Source organism: Oncorhynchus masou, chromosome 1, assembly GCF_036934945.1.
Source record: "Oncorhynchus masou masou isolate Uvic2021 chromosome 1, UVic_Omas_1.1, whole genome shotgun sequence".
NCBI classification, from domain to species: Eukaryota; Metazoa; Chordata; class Actinopteri; order Salmoniformes; family Salmonidae; genus Oncorhynchus; species Oncorhynchus masou.
The window spans coordinates 57,797,097-57,813,438 of record NC_088212.1 but is presented as its reverse complement, the minus strand read 5'-3'; the positions used below and the strand labels follow the sequence as shown (position 1 = coordinate 57,813,438).

The 16,342-nt window shown below is 43.5% G+C and overlaps 1 protein-coding gene across 2 annotated transcripts in view; it reads right to left on the bottom strand.

Annotated features, from left to right (window-relative positions):
• Positions 1-540: 540 nt before the first annotated feature.
• LOC135546876 (activating molecule in BECN1-regulated autophagy protein 1A-like) overlaps positions 541-16,342 on the bottom strand; it is a 103,597-nt gene continuing 87,795 nt past the window's right edge. For both annotated transcript variants that reach the window (XM_064975441.1, XM_064975448.1), the window contains 2 exons: positions 9,826-9,960; positions 541-7,685 (listed from right to left, as the gene is read on the bottom strand). In XM_064975441.1, the coding sequence (XP_064831513.1) occupies positions 7,051-7,685; positions 9,826-9,960 (770 nt within the window). In that variant the 3' untranslated portion in view covers positions 541-7,050. The remainder of the gene's footprint in view (positions 7,686-9,825; positions 9,961-16,342) is intronic.

Genomic DNA, 16,342 nt, shown 5'->3' with positions numbered 1-16,342 from the left:
TTTGATTGCTCTCGTTATTTTTGCTCAAGGCCTGGCTTTGCTGGCCAAAAGTGAGTTTTTCTGTAGGAGGGGATGTGGGTTGTTTACCAGAACCATTTGCCATGAATAAACCCACAAAGATGTGATAAAAATAAAAGGGAGGAAGCAAAAATATCCATAGAAAGATCATTATTTCCATCCAATGTTACCACTAGGTCCAAGCTCTCAAGAGTAAGAGGTCAGTCTTGAAGATCCTGTGCACAGTATTCTGTACTGTGAACATGACTGCCCCCAATGACATTGTATTGTTCAAATTACTGAATACAAAATGTTCCAGGATTATAAAGAGCTGGCAGGATATGTTGCTGTTATGCAATCAATTAATGCATTATTTATAAGACAAATTCTTCTCATACTGTAAAATAGCAAGAGAGAGAGACTGACAAGGTTTCAAACCAGTCATAACAGCTCACCATGTAAAATAACCACTGCTTAACAGCACAGTGGAAGAAAAATGTATGATAACATCTTTCACCCTTGAGAGAATAAAAAAAAAAGGTATTGTTTCAGGTTTTACATTTGTAGTTTTATTTGTTTATGGTCAACATATATTTTCTAGGATCTTTGGTGTTCTCACAGCACTTAGTTGCACATCAACTACTGTAATATACTGCATTTGACCCTTTAAATTAGATAGAAAACCCTTCAAATCACAATCCCCTACAACAACAAAAGCAGGTCCACTGAAGACACTTCCTTGTTGAGTGCACGTACACCCAGCAGATCACATACTGATACATGTGAGAAAAAGACACTATGGTGAGTCAGTGACAACAGAACAAATACACTCGCGACCTTTAGGATTTTCCATTTTCCATAAAGTAATTAATTTAGGAAACTCATTTTATAAAACACATTTCTGACTTACAAATATATATAAAAAAATAAAATAAACAGATTTGATCCAAATTTCAATCATATCCAGAAGGTCACAGACATTTTTATTCTGAAGCACAAACGTGATTATCACCTGTACGAAAATATTGCAGTGTAATGTCTTTACAATGATTTTGAGATGATCTGTGAACAGTTGTGCAGTTTTATTATTGTTGTGTGGTCAGTGTAAAGCAGTATAACTAAATCTGTTGAGTATGTCATGTGATTACATATTGCCCTTAAATTGCACAGAAAATAAAAACCCTGGAAGTCTCAAAACATCCTTGGCTGTGGAAAGTGATCGGTAGAAAAACTGGAGAACTGTATGTGGAGATTTCGACTGTATAAACTGTAGTTACATTATTTAACTGTGGTCTTGATTTAATTGATACACAAGCTGCTGATTATTGTATGTTGGTGAACCGAGTAATAAAAAGCACAGATAGGTGAAAGCTGAAACCGAAGAGCTTATCTAACACAATGCTGTATGAAGATCAAGGTGGCCAAATCCAATGCTGACGTTTCGCTCACTGTTTTTCTCCCACATTAAAACCCAGCAGGACTGGAACCCACAGGGATCAGCATTCAGCTCTACTGCTCAATTTCTCTTCATCTCACCCAACAGTCACCACGAAGCCACTAAGCTCCTGCCTTCTGTTTAAAAACCCATCCTTTCCATTATCCTCCTGACCTACAGGACACTAGAATGCAGTCAATCATATCCTCTTCAAATACAAAAGAAAACAGTAAATTCCACAAGTTCAAAAACAACAAAAACAATGAGAGTGCTCAAAAAGAAATCAAAGGGGAAACAAAAGAAAAAAACTGTGTCAGCTGTCTGCTCCAGTTTCCAAAGGGGAGGGGGATCTTTTCAGGAGCAGAGAGTCTGACAGATCTGGGTTAGCCTGAACCATTCTGATGCCTGATGGGTCTCTTGGTTTGTCTGTTGCAAACACTGTATCCCTTTCCACCCCTTCTACTCCTACCCAGATCACTCCGTTATCCCAAGTCCAAGTGCCGTAAATAAGCCTCGGGCCTTCTGCTCTTTCCAAGGGTCGACAGTTAGAAGTGGTTGTAAACTGATTATTTTTTGTAGAAATTCAGAAGGATATTGAGTCTCATAGATCAAACACTAACATTAAACACATTCAGGCTCAAACAACAAGCATATATTTGTCCAAATCTAATTTCACTCAGACTGACGCTATGAGGGGTAATCTAGTATTTACCATAACCTTACAGGAGTCATTACAAGCCATAATGGGACCCCTTAATTGAGGACAAATTAAAATGAAGATCGGCATTGTAGAAGTGAATAGTCAGTCATACAGTATAGGAAAACACTGGGAAGATATAACAATTTCACAATAGGATAAACAATGAACAACAAAATATATGTATCTTTTTGACAATGAAAAATCCTGAAGATGTTTGTAGTAAGATCAGCATATGAACCGACAAATGGTGCATTGATCTCCTAGAAGTGATCTGAACAACAGTGATGGACAGTTGCTACGGCAAGGATCACATGACTATTGCAACTGGTGAGTTTATATGAAAAAATATGATCAACCTTACGTTATGGCTGAAATTGGCATATCTTCCTCTTGAACCATTATCTTTAAAACATAAATAAACTCAACAGATACAATCACAATATACTTTTGAGAGCGCGATAAGCACTGCCAGTTGGCTGGACCAACAGTGGCTGAGAGACAAAAACCTGTTCGTAATGCAATTACTTTTCACATCGAAAGATCAAAAAAAGTAACCCACTCACCATGGAGCTGCAGTAAGCTGTTCCAAATTCATTAATTTAACACAGTTTATTTCACTGTCAAAACCCACCACCTTGCTAGGAAAAACAATAAATAAAATGTACATTTTTTTTTTGAAATGCAGATTACTTCTGATTGGCAAACCAATTTTTAAAAAAGGACGAAGACCTGACAAAGCTGTTTGAAGGACAAAGTCCATTCAACCTAGAGAGCTTTGCCCCTGTGGTGACTCGGAATGCTATACGCATCATCACCCCTGTGCACCTCCAACTGCCTCTCTGTCACAACAACAACAACCCTCAAGGCACCCGGGGCAGCTAGTGGGAGGCAAACAGGTAATTTTAAAGAGAGCCTTCTGGATGTACAACACATTATGTAGTATCTCCTTTTTTCAAATTCCAGTTAGCCTTCGATGACTAGGCTCAACATACCACAGTGGATCTAGAGAAGGAATCCTACTGTATAAAAGACAACCGCCACAAGTCATAGGGTGACAGTTTGACAGTGTAGAAGAGTTACACCATTGTCAAAATGCTTCACTTCAAATACTTGGCACAGCATGTGGGTGTTTTCAAGACAAGTTTGGGAAGTTATGAGGCTGCGGATCTAGGGCTGATGATCTAAATGCCGGTAGCACATGTGTACTGTACCCTGTTATTATTAAATCAACCTTTTAAATACATAAGCAATCATGATGAATGTTAGTTTTCCTTTATGGAACATATGAACCATTGTTGCACACACATCCAACTGCATACTGAACACCTGATACAGGCATTACACTGGGGAGGAAAGGGTAATGGTATTATCTGGCAACTCCCTGGTAGCAACATCTTGTAATGCTACTCGGTTTGGCTTAATATACGATTAATCTCTAATATCGGCAATATTTGCCATCAACGATATGGTTGAGATATGCTAGACCAGTGGTTCCCAAACTTTTTTATAGTCCCGTACCCCATCAAACATTCAACCTCCAGCTGCGTAGCCCCTCTAGCACCAGGGTCAGCGCACTCTCAAATGTTGTGTTTTACCATCATTGTAAGCCTGCCACACACACACACACACACACTACACAATACATTTATTAAACATAAGAATGAGTGTGAGTTTGTGTCACAACCCGGCTCGTGGGAATTGACAAAGAGCTCTTATAGGACCAGGGCACAAATAATAATCAAAAATGTTGCTATTTATTTAGCCATCTTACATATAAAACCGTATTTGTTCATCAAAAAGTGTGAAGAACTCTCCACGGGTTAATGAGAAGGGTGTGCTTGAAAGGATGCCCATAACTCTGCAATGTTGGATTGTATTGGAGAGTCTCAATCTTAAATCATTTTCCACACACAGTCTGTGCCTGTATTTAGTTTTCATGCTAGTGAGGGCCGAGAATCCACTCTCACATAGGTACGTGTTTGCAAAGGGCACCAGTGTCTTAACAGCGCGATTTGCCAAGGCAAGAAACTCTGAGCACAGCCCTATCCAGAAATCTAGCAGTGACTTCTGATTAAATTTATATTTTCACAGAACCACTTGTTGCAATTTCGATGAGGATCTCTTGTTCAGATATCGGTAAGTGGACTGAAGGCAGGGCATGAAAGGGATAACGAATCCAGTTGTTTTTATCTTCCGTTTCGGGAAAGTACCTGCGTAATTGCGCACCCAGCTCACTTAGGTGCTTCGCTATGTTACATTTGACATTGTCCGTAAGCTTGAGTTCATTTGCACACAAAAAATCATACAATGATGGAAAGACTTGTGTATTGTCCTTGTTAATGCAGAGAGAAAAAAGCTCCAACTTTTTAATCATAGCCTCCATTTTGTCCTGCACATTGAATATAGTTGCAGAGAGTCCCTGTAATCCTAGATTCAGATCATTCAGGTGATAAAAAACATCACTCAGATAGGCCAGTCGTGTGAGAAACTCGTCATCATGCAAACGTTCAGACAAGTGAAAATTATGGTCAGTAAAGAAAAATGTAAGCTTGTCAGTACATTGCCCCTTGATAACCCGCTCACCTCTGTATGTTGACATGGTCGCTGCCCATATCATTGCATAATGCAGAAAATACACGAGAGTTCAGGGGCCTTGCTTTAACAAAGTTAACCATTTACACTGTGGTGTCCAAAACGTCTTTCAAAACAGTCAGGCATTCCCTTGGCAGCAAGAGACTACCGGTGGATGCTGCAGTGTAACCAAGTGGTGTCAGGAGCAACTGCTTGCACGCGCGTTACCACTCCACTATGTCTACCTGTCATGGCTTTTGCTACATGAGTACAGATACCAACACATCTTGACCACCAAAGCCATGTTGTCCTGGTTTCCAGTGGTTTGCAGAAGAGGATGTCTTCCTTAATTGACCCCCCATAAACGTAACGGACATATACCAGGAGCTGTGCGTTTTTTTGGCCTTTTCCCCCAGCATTGTACCAGCCATATCTGCGGCAGCAGGAAGAATTAAGTCCTCCACAATAGTATGGGGCTTGCCTGTCCTAGCCACTCAGTAGCTCACAATATAAGACGCTTCTAGACCCTTCTTATTAATGTACCTGTTGCTTTTATACATGTCTTACTATTGAACGTCGTCTTGATTCTCGCTCGAAAAACTCCCGTGGCTTATTTTTCAAATGGTCATGTTTCGTTTCTAAATCTATGCGCAAGAGAGTGAAGGTTTCCCGTGAGAGAGAAACGGTTAATGTGATTGGAGGTTAATATTTGACTAGGCTACCTGCATTTGACATTGTGTTGTCATTTCGCTCAACACTAGATGGTTTAATTGTATTTTTGGCAGTGAAACGAGGCTACTCAAGTGAGAGAAAAAAACCTCACCTAAATGTATAGCCCAGTTGGAAAATATAAATGTACTGTTTGAAAATGTGAGAAAAAATGTTTTAAATAAAAAAACGATTAGGGGGGCCTCCTGGGTGGCGCAGTGGTTAAGGGCGCTGTACTGCAGCGCCAGCTGTGCAATCAGAGACTCTGGTTCGCGCCCGGGCTCTGTTGTAACCGGCCGCGACTGGGAAGTCCGTGGGGCGACGCACAATTAGGTCCGTGGGGCGACGCACAATTGGCCTAGCGTCGTCCGTGTTAGGGAGGGCTTAGCCGGTAGGGATGTCCTTGTCTCATCGCGCACCAGCGACTCCTGTGGCTGGCCGGGCGCAGTGCGCGCTAACCAAGGTTGCCAGGTGCACAGTGTTTCCTCCGACACGTTGGTAGGGCTGGCTTCCGGGTTGGATGCACGCTGTGCTAAGAAGCAGTGCGGCTTGGTTGGGTTGTGTATCGGAGGACGCATGACTTTCAACCTTCAACTCTCCCGAGCCCGTACGGGAGTTGTAGCGATGAGACAAGATAGTAGCTACTAAAAACAATTGGATACCACGAAATTGGGGAGAAAAAGGGGTAAAAAAAACGATTAGGTGTTCTCCTGACGGCATTGTGCGTACCCTATTTGAACTTTCCAAATCAAAAACGGGCAGTTTATCAGTCAGGCAGTATCAATGTCTTCAAAAGAAGTCTAAATGAGAAGGTGATTATGATATCATAAATAAGCAAAAAAATAATAAGTCTGGAATTATTTTGTCATGAACAGCGCACGGCGATAATAACAAACATTTTTGGAATAGCATGTTGTGGATGTGATCTCCCTAAATTCTACTCCGATGTAGTACAAGAGATTCATAGTTATCTTGGGTCAACTACGTCTTTGCAAACCACTAATCCACCATGACGACTAGAATGAAACGTTTTATAACTACCAAGGGTGACATAGAACATCCTCTCTCACACACACAATAAATATAACTTATAGACAGAATCATCCAGTTTCACAATCAAATTGTAACAATGTGATTGGTTAATAAAATGTGCTTCTACTATACCAGCATCTTGCTAATAGTGAGCAAGGGGCAGAGTCCTAACACGTTTTCAAGAACGTTGCAATTTGATCATGGAATTTGGTTCCAGGTGGCTTTCGACAACCACCGATCTGAACCCTGATTGTAAAAGAGTCATTCAGGTCCACCTCTCTCCAATGGAATGGTCAAACTGTAGCTTTGGATTCTTGCTCTCAATTAGGCAATGACAAAAAAGTCTGAAAGTGGTCAGGGAACGCAAAGGAACACCACATCCAAGAAAGAGACCGAGCCTAATCCTAGGTTGAAGGTAAGTCTCATCCAGCCTACTATTGGATAGAAAACTGGACAGGCAATGGAGGAGTGGGATGAAGTTTTAAGTGCCTAATTTCAATGTCGGGATTCGAAAGCCTCCAGAAAAACCAGTAGTCAATGTAATAAGGCTAGACGGAGGAGAGTCTTCCAGGTAGAGATCAGATGGGTATGGAAAGCACATGACCATCTATCGACTATAGGGGTCTCCATGGTAACTGGCGCTGAAGTTGTTGTCAAGAGGGGAGACAACAGGGGACAGGGTTGAAGAAGAGGAGGAGGAAGCAGAGGGCAAGTGTAGATCTAGATCATCGACAAGTCCCACACCCTCAAACGCATCGTCTGTGTCCATAGGGGTCCCATCGGCCCCCTCCTCCACCCCAATGGGCCCCTGAGGGCTGAGATGAGAAGAGACTGTGATGTACTGGGAGGGGAGAGGTGCTACTGTTCGGCTATGGGCCTCAGAGGGCTCTAACAGGAAGCCTGAGATCTCGCCCAGCTGCATGCTGTGGTGGGTCAGAATACGGGAGGTGGGCTCTGTGAACGACAGAGTGCCGCGGTGGGACGGAGAGAAGGACGTCCAACCACCTCCATCAAGACCCTGACCCCTGCCCTGAGTGTCTCTGCCCCCATCCTGAACCTCTGTCCCAGTCTGGGAGCCGCGGTGGATGCGGTGGCTAACGATGATGTTGTTACCGAAGCTACCCATGGAGGCCATGGTGGTGCTCTGCTCCCTCTGGACCACGGCCGTCATACCACCCTCGGCGATCAGCCTGCGAAGCCGAGAAACGGCATCCTCCCCACTGCCCTGCTCTTGAGATTCCCCTGGGGAGAGGAGGAAAAGACAAGGAGAGCTTTGTAAAACATACAGAAGGAACAGTTTCAATAGGTTGTAGTTGGTCACTTGGTCCCATTCACTTCCTCAATGTTGGATTTACTTTGCAATGTTCTACTTGCTCAACGTGTTGTTTGCACCTAACTACAATACACACATGAAAAACAAAAACAATTTCCACTTCTACACAGATGCATGTCCTCTGCTTGGCGGTTGAGAAACTCCCTCCATAAATGTAACCAGACAGTATAAGCTATTTGAGGGAAGGTGGAAGTGGCAAGCATGACATGATCGAAGTGGGCCTCTTCTCTGCGATTTGGCACGGCACGGTGATATCTGCGTTAGCCGTAGCGCTAGCCCTAATGAAGCCCACATTACCTGACAGGGGAAGAATATAGTTACTTACAAGGCTGGCTAAATGTCTTAGTGTCCAACTAGCCTGGATTAAGCCAGTCCTAAAACAGCATTACCAGTCTGCTCTAGCATCCAGCTCCTGCTATAATACCACATACTGTAATCATATTACCCAGGCAGCTGCTGTTGGTGTAGAGTTCAACTTATCCCAATCACCTACTCACCTACTGAAAGGAAATAAAATATTATTTTACGAGCCTAAAAAAATATATTAAGCAACATCTCGGAGGAAGTGCAGCCAAATATACCTTTGAAACTAGACAGCTGTGTACTGTAACATCAGTGAAGTATGAACATGGGGCAACTCAGTGTTACATCTACCTGTCAAGTACACCTGGTTATTTGGCTTTGCCACAACGTGATTGGCTGTTTATACCCATACATACATTTTTTATATTCCTCTACAGGCAAAATAAAATGTATATGAAGGTTACTGAGGGAACGTCAACGGCCTAAATGTTTTGCAATCGCACTTAATGTGATGCGGAGAATGAAAATGAGAGAGTCAGGAGGCGGTCCTCTAGCGATGCATGGAGAAGCCAGACTGACAGATCAGAGTGCTGTGTGTTATCCGTCAGTCACGAACTCTCCTGGGACTCCGCAAAGAAATTCATAATGTCATTTGTGTTAAAAACAAAGCCACAGTCAGAAGCACACAGAGGGGGAAAAAAATGGCAGTACTGTAAGGTGGAAACACGGCATCTTAAGCATCTAAAACTTCAGGCATTCGGGATATGAACATAGTACTTTAAAAAAACAAAAACATTGTACTTATGGCTGTCCTTTCTACTGAAAACAGGAGGTAACTGCATCTGTTTGTCAGGCACTTAAATAGTTGGAGAACGAAATGTGTCAATTTGGAGGAGTAAAAACAGGCTGTATGCATGTTGTTCTTCATTTGAATTGGGCTCCAAGCAACCATAAAGGTTTATGAACAATGGTATTATACCGTTAATCAGCAGAATACCACTGGGTGTGCCAGCAGGACAGTGGCCCTGGCAGTTATATTATTCTTATGGATGAGGCTACTACTGTACATTGGAAAAACATTCAAAAAGAGCTACTGCTTACTATGTACAAAATCATAATCACCACCTTTATTTTTCACACCATGTTTGCTGGCAACAGTCACATCCACTCCACAGTTTATGGCTACTGTATTCAATACACAAATTACGATAACTTGTGGTCTATAGACCACAAATTATCGTACACGTGTGTGCGTACGTCGACAACTAGGCTGTAATAATCCCAGCCATAATAATGGTCTGCTGCCCCTACAAGGTAGAGGCCATTAATGAAGGGGGGAATATGAGGAAGGGGGGGAATATGAAGAAGGAGCCCCCCCCCCCCATTTCCTCCAACCCAGAGATAAGGAGACAGTGAGTACTGATCATCTCCTCAGACGAGGACCAAACTCATTTATCACAGTCAACCACTCCCGTGGACTGAATGGTCTTGCTAATGATGGTGGTGGTAGAATGGTGTTGTGATCATAGATATAGAACTGAGAAGACCTCATGATGCGGGTTTTCTTTGGCTCACCTGGAGCTACATTATGTCTCCTATTTGTCAGCTATTTTGCTCTCAGGCAAAGGTTGTCTTGACTTTTAACACTATTTTGTGGCATATAAATGATCCCACAAAAATGCCAGTCAAATTGAGTCTATTTACACTGAGAATCAGGTGTGGAGGAGGACGACCGGATGAGGTTACCTGGGTTAGCCAAGGTGATGCTGGCCTCTGTGAAGGCCTCGGCTGACTCGCCATCCTCCTGCAGTGTGTGCGGGGGCGTCTCAGGCACCATTTCTGTGCTGCTGCCTGGATGAAGGTCCCTTATGTGTCCACCGACTTGGAGAGGAAGAAAATAAAACACAGCATGTGTTGAGACCTTGTTCGCCGGGAGAGAAGATGCATCTACTTCAATTTTATATACACTGCTCGAAAAATAAAGGGAACACTTAAACAACACAATGTAACTCCAAGTCAATCACACTTCTGTGAAATCAAACTGTCCACTTTGGAAGCAACACTGATTGACAATAAATTTCACATGCTGTTGTGCAAATGGAATAGACAACAGGTGGAAATTATAGGTAATTAGCAAGACACCCCCAGTAAAGGAGTGGTTCTGCAGGTGGGAACCACAGACCACTTCTTAGGTCCTATGCTTCCTGGCTGATATTTTGGTCACTTTTGAATGCTGGCGGTGCTTTCACTCTAGTGGTAGCATGAGACGGAGTCTACAACCCACACAAGTGGCTCAGGAAGTGCAGCTCATCCAGGATGGCACATCAATGCGAGCTGTGGCAAGAAGGTTTGCTGTGTCTGTCAGCATAGTGTCCAGAGCATGGAGGTGCTACCAGGGTACAGGCCAGTACATCAGGAGACGTGGAGGAGGCCGTAGGAGGGCAAAAACCCAGCAGCAGGAACGCTACCTCCGCCTTAGTGCAAGGAGGAGCAGGAGGAGCACTGCCACAGCCCTGCAAAATGACCTCCAGCAGGCCACAAATGTGCATGTGTCTGCTCAAACAGTCAGAAACAGACTCTATGAGCGTGGTATGAGGGCCCGACGTCCACAGGCGGGGGTTGTGCTTACAGCCCAACACCGTGCAGGACGTTTGGCATTTGCCAGAGAACACCAAGATTGGCAAATTCGCCACTGGCGCCCTATGCTCTTCACAGATGAAAGCAGGTTCACACTGAGCACGTGACAGACGTGACAGAGTCTTGAGACGCCGTTGGAGAACGTTCTGCTGCCTGCAACCTCCTCCAGCATGACCGATTTGGCGGTGAGTCAGTCATGGTGTGGGGTGGCATTTCTTTGGGGGGCCGCACAGCCCTCCATGTGCTCGTCAGAGGTAGCCTGACTGCCATTAGGTACTGAGATGAGATCCTCAGACCCCTTGTGAGACCATATGCTGGTGCGGTTGGCCTGGGTTCCTCCTAATGCAAGACAATGCTAGACCTTATGTGGCTGGAGTGTGTCAGCAGTTCCTGCAAGAGGAAGGCATTGATGCTATGGACTGGCCTGCCCGTTCCCCAGACCTGAATCCAATTGAGCACATCTGGGACATCATGTCTCGCTCCATCCACCACGCCACGTTGCACCACAGACTGTCCAGGAGTTGCTGGATGCTTTAGTCCAGGTCTGGGAGGAGATCCCTCAGGAGACCATCCGCCACCTCATCAGGAGCATGCCCAGGTGTTGTAGGGAGGTCATACAGGCACGTGGAGGCCACACACACTACTGAGCCTCATTTTGACTTGTTTTAAGGACGTTACATCAAAGTTGGATCAGCTTGTAGTGTGGTTTTCCACTTTAATTTTGAGTGTGACTCCAAATCCAGACCTCCATGGGTTGATAAATTTGATTTCCATTGAACATTTTTGTGTGATTTTGTTGTCAGCACATTCAACTATGTAAAGAAAAAAGTATTTAATAAGAATATTTCATTCATTTAGATCTAGGATGTGTTATTTTAGTGTTCCGTTTATTTTTTGGAGCAGTGTACTTCAGAAAACATGTGTGACTTGGTGACACCAACAGAATCTTATGTTCATTATGTAAGAGAAAAACTACATCCAGTCAGATTACAACTGTCCCAGGTAAACATTCAAACTCATTAAAATCCTCCAAAAACAAGCTCATTGTGAATTAAGGGAATTCTTCAAGGTGATCTGTACCAAAAAAAACATACCTCAAAGAGATACTGGAGATCGGTACTGAGTGTAGTACTCTGTACAATGATATATTTGTAAAAATATAGATTTACTCTGAGTAAATAGAATTTAGGAGAAACCTATTCTATGTGGAACCATATCCCTCAAACATGCTTCCTAAAGAAATGTTTAGTCTCAGTGAGGGGGAGAGGAATCGGATTAGTGCAGTATTTTGTTGCTCCATCTGCGAGGTGGAGAGATGAAAGCCTGCATTGGGTGGCTGCCCGTCTCCCGGTGAGGAGAGTGGGCGAGGAGTGTGTAGAATAAAACGCTACAACGTCCATCATATGTAAAATTGGACTAGTAAAATGTATTCTCACACCACCAAAATAATGGATATCTGATTGTGACATCAAAAGGTGAACATTGGCATGACTATTTTCACCTCTAGATCCAATCAAACCAGAGACTGACAAGGCTAGGGGATTATACTGAAACTCGTATGGCATCAGGGAATTGGATATAAGACCTGTCAGTGGGTGGCATTCTGACTGTTTGACACCACAAGGCCAGAGGCTGTGAGAGTAGCACTCTCTGTGTCAGTCACCTGTCCACCTGCACACTGAACTGCAGAACCTTTTTAGAGTGGAGGTTTTCCCACAGTAGCTTGACAGACACAAATCCATTTAATATTTTTGCCTTGAAAGTGATGTCTTCAAGTGATGGATTCCACCCATATATCTTAATGACGCTTCCTCTTAATAAGTAGATGACAGACAAACCTTGGTTGGTTAACCACAAAGAAATAAACAATGTACATTACAAAAACTGTACGGGGAAGTTTCAGATCTAAGATGATTCTCATTCAAACCATAAAATGTAAAATCCCTCACATGTATAACCTGTGTAATTATTACATACTTTTCAATAAACAAAGTTTCCAGTCATTAAACTGGAGGGGTTTCTTGAGGACCCTGATAGTAAATGCTAAGTCCTGGGCATCCTCTATTGCTACTGTTGATTAGTCAAATATCTAGTCTATTCTCCATATCCCCATCGAACAGCGGGAGGCTCTGTTTAAATCATCTTTACGTGGAGTAAGAGAGCTTCTCCTTTATTGCTCTGCCCTGTGTCATCTCCCAAGCGTGGCCCATAAATACCGAAGGTGTTGAGGGAAAGTCGCCTCCGTAACGACACGGCCTCTATAGGTACATCAGGAGGACAAGCGCTGAGCATTTCCTATAGTGTCCCTGGCTCTCCCCTCTCTCTCTCTCTTCGTGGGATCAATTATAACTTGGCCTAATAATGCAACTCAGGTGCTTTAGCTTTATCACTGTCCTGCCAGATTGAGGGCGGCTGATTTACATGACCCCAGCGGGACATTAGGGCTCTCCGAGGTGTGTCGCTGCCTTAATGAAAGCATGTGGGAAGTGTCACCTTGTATTTAACACTCTCCTCTAAACAAAACGCAGGGTGTCTGGCTGGCTGGAGGGGACTCAACTCAAACAGAAGATTGGCTAAAGACACTTTGCCAGGTGGGTGGGTGTAACAGAGGTGCTGGTTGGATTCTTTTTTGGGGATCCTTCAATACAGCGGGCTTTCGGGAATACGCTAAATCAGAATTACTTAACTAAAATGACACATTAGGCATACACAAAAGTGGATGTAAGACACTAGGCAAGAGTCATGCCGAGTGTTCTTTGAGCCAGGTGTTATTTGAAGTACAAAGGCTCGACTGCCAAGGCATAAATACTGTAGGTGTGTAGTGACTCTATAATCATAACATGCGATCATCTTCTCACAACAGTGCTGCTAATCCATTTCAAATGAACACGTCGAGCAATGCTTGAATACAACTTGCTGAACAAGAGTTGGGCCTGAGGAGTGTGCCGTTACGAATTCAATGCGATGTGCGGAGGCGCGTTCCCAATGCCTGCTCTCTCTCTCCCAACGGCAACACTCCATCAGCCATGCGCTGGAGAGGGCGGCTGAAGAGTCACTTAAGGCATCACAGCCATGGAGATGCCGATTAGTCAAACCAGCCAGCCCACAGTATGAGGATGGATGATTCAGATCCGAATGATACGTAAATATAACTTCCCTTTGCACCAGGCTCATTGTATAACAGCGCAAACGCAATTGCAAAGTTGTCCAATTGTTGGGGAATATTTATGATGTAATGATTTTGACCTAGTTATTTTTCACCCACAGCAATATTATTATGATGAATAAATTCAGGTTTTAATCATTAAAAGCCTTTTCTATGTGATGAGTAATATTAAGAATCCTGTTAGTGGTGTTTTGTACCTCCATCATTTTAGGGGAAAATTGGCAAATACACAACTTGCATACAATACGTCCATCTACCATTCTGAAAACTGCTTGGATAATAAACTCAGCAAAAAAAGAAACGTCCCTTTTTCTGGACCCTGTCTTTCAAAGATAATTCAGAAAATTCCAAATAACTTCACAGATCTTCATTGTAAAGGGTTTAACAACTGTTTCATATGCTTGTTCAATGAACCATAAACAATTAATGAACATGCACCTGTGGAACGGTTGTTAAGACACTAACAGCTTACAGACGGTGGGCCATTAAGGTCACAGTTATGAAAACTTAGCACACTAAAGAGGCCTTTCTACTGACTCTGAAAAACACCAAAAGAAAGATGCCCAGGGTCCCTGATCATCTGCATGAACGTGCCTTAAGCATGCTGCAAGGAGGCATGAGGACTGCAGATGTCCGTACTGTGAGACGCCTAAGACAGTGCTACAGGGAGACAGGACGGGCAGCTGATTGTCCTCGTAGTGGCAGACCACGTTTAACAACACCTGCACAGGATCAGTACAGCCGAACATCACACCTGCGGGACAGGTACAGGATGGCAACAACAACTGACCGAGTTACACCAGGAACGAACAGTCCCTCCATCAGTGCTCAGACTGTCCGCGAGAGGCTGAGAGAGGCTGGACTAAGGGCTTGTAGGTCTGTTGTAAAGCAGGTCCTCACCAGACATCACCGCCAACAACATCGCCTATGGGCACAAAAACCAAACGTCGCTGGATCAGACAAGACTGGCAAAAAGTACTCTTCACTGACGAGTCGCGGTTCTGTCTCACCAGGGGTGATTGTCGGATTCAAATTTATCATTGTTGGAATGAGCGTTACACCCAGGCCTGTACTCTGGAGCGGGATCGATTTGGAGGCGGAGGGTCAGTCATGGTCTGGGGCAGTGTGTCACAGCAATCATCGGACTGAGCTTGTTGTCATTGCAGGCATTCTCAGTGCGTTACAGGGAAGACATCCTCCTCCCTCATGTGGTACCCTTCCTGCAGGCTCAACCTGACATGAAAATGCCACCAGCCATACTGTTCGTTCTGTGCGTGATTTCCTGCAAGACAGGAATGTCAGTGTTCTGCCATGGCCAGCGAAGAGCCCGGATCTCAATCCCATTGAGCACATCTGGGACCTGTTGGATCGGAGGGTGAGGGCTAGGGCCATTCCCCCCAGAAATATCCTTGCAGGTGTCTTGGTGGAAGAGTGGGGTAACATCTCACAGCAAGAACTGGCAAATCTGGTGCGGTCCATGAGGAGATGCACTGCTGTACTTAATGCAGCTGGTGGCCACACCAGATACTGACTGTTACTTTTTATTTTGACCCCCCCCCCCCTTTGTTCAGGGACACATTATTCAATTTCTGTTAGTCACATGTCTGTGGAACTTATTTCAGTTTATGTCTCAGTTGTTGAATCTTATGTTCATACAAATATTTACACGTTACATTTGCTGAAAATAAAACAGTTGACACTGAGCGGACGTTTCTTTTTTTGCTGAATTTATATATCAGATAATATTAGATATTATGAAACCTAACTTCAGGTTTGAGTAAGGAAGTAGATCTCTTAGTCTTTCACCTTCTTCAGTGTTTCTTATATATTTGTGCTTCCGAGTGGTGCAGCGGTCTAAGGCACTGCAACTAATAAGAATTCTTAACTGACATGCCTAGTTAAACAAAAAGGTTAAATAAAGCTAAAAAAAAATACATTTAAAAAAAAGAGTCAAGTCTTCAAGAAATAGGCACATTTTCACTGGAGAAATGTGGAGTCTGAGCAGTCAACTTTTGAAGGGCGGCGGGTTGGAGTCAAAGCAATCAACCTTTATTACCATCTAACTCCTGGACACCTGTCAGAGAATCCTCTCATAGCTCAACCTGTATGATGAGGACCATGGCAGAATGAACACACACACACTGTCAGAACTGGTTTCAAGTGAGGTACAGTTAGTACACTCCTACATACAGCACAGTGTCTCTCTATCCCATTGCTATGCTATATAATCATTATACCAGTCATTGGTACATTAACAACAACAATAGGGGAGTAGAAACAGAGATAAATGGTAAGTGCTGGATCCGATTGGATGAAAGGTGAAAGGGCCTTGATTGCAAAGGCTGGGCATGAGAGCCCGTTTTCGATTTCTCGCCAGGTGTTTATTGTTTCAATCATTCATTTGTAATTAGTATAATGGAGTTGTGCTAATGCTCTCGCAACATAATGTATTGTGTACAA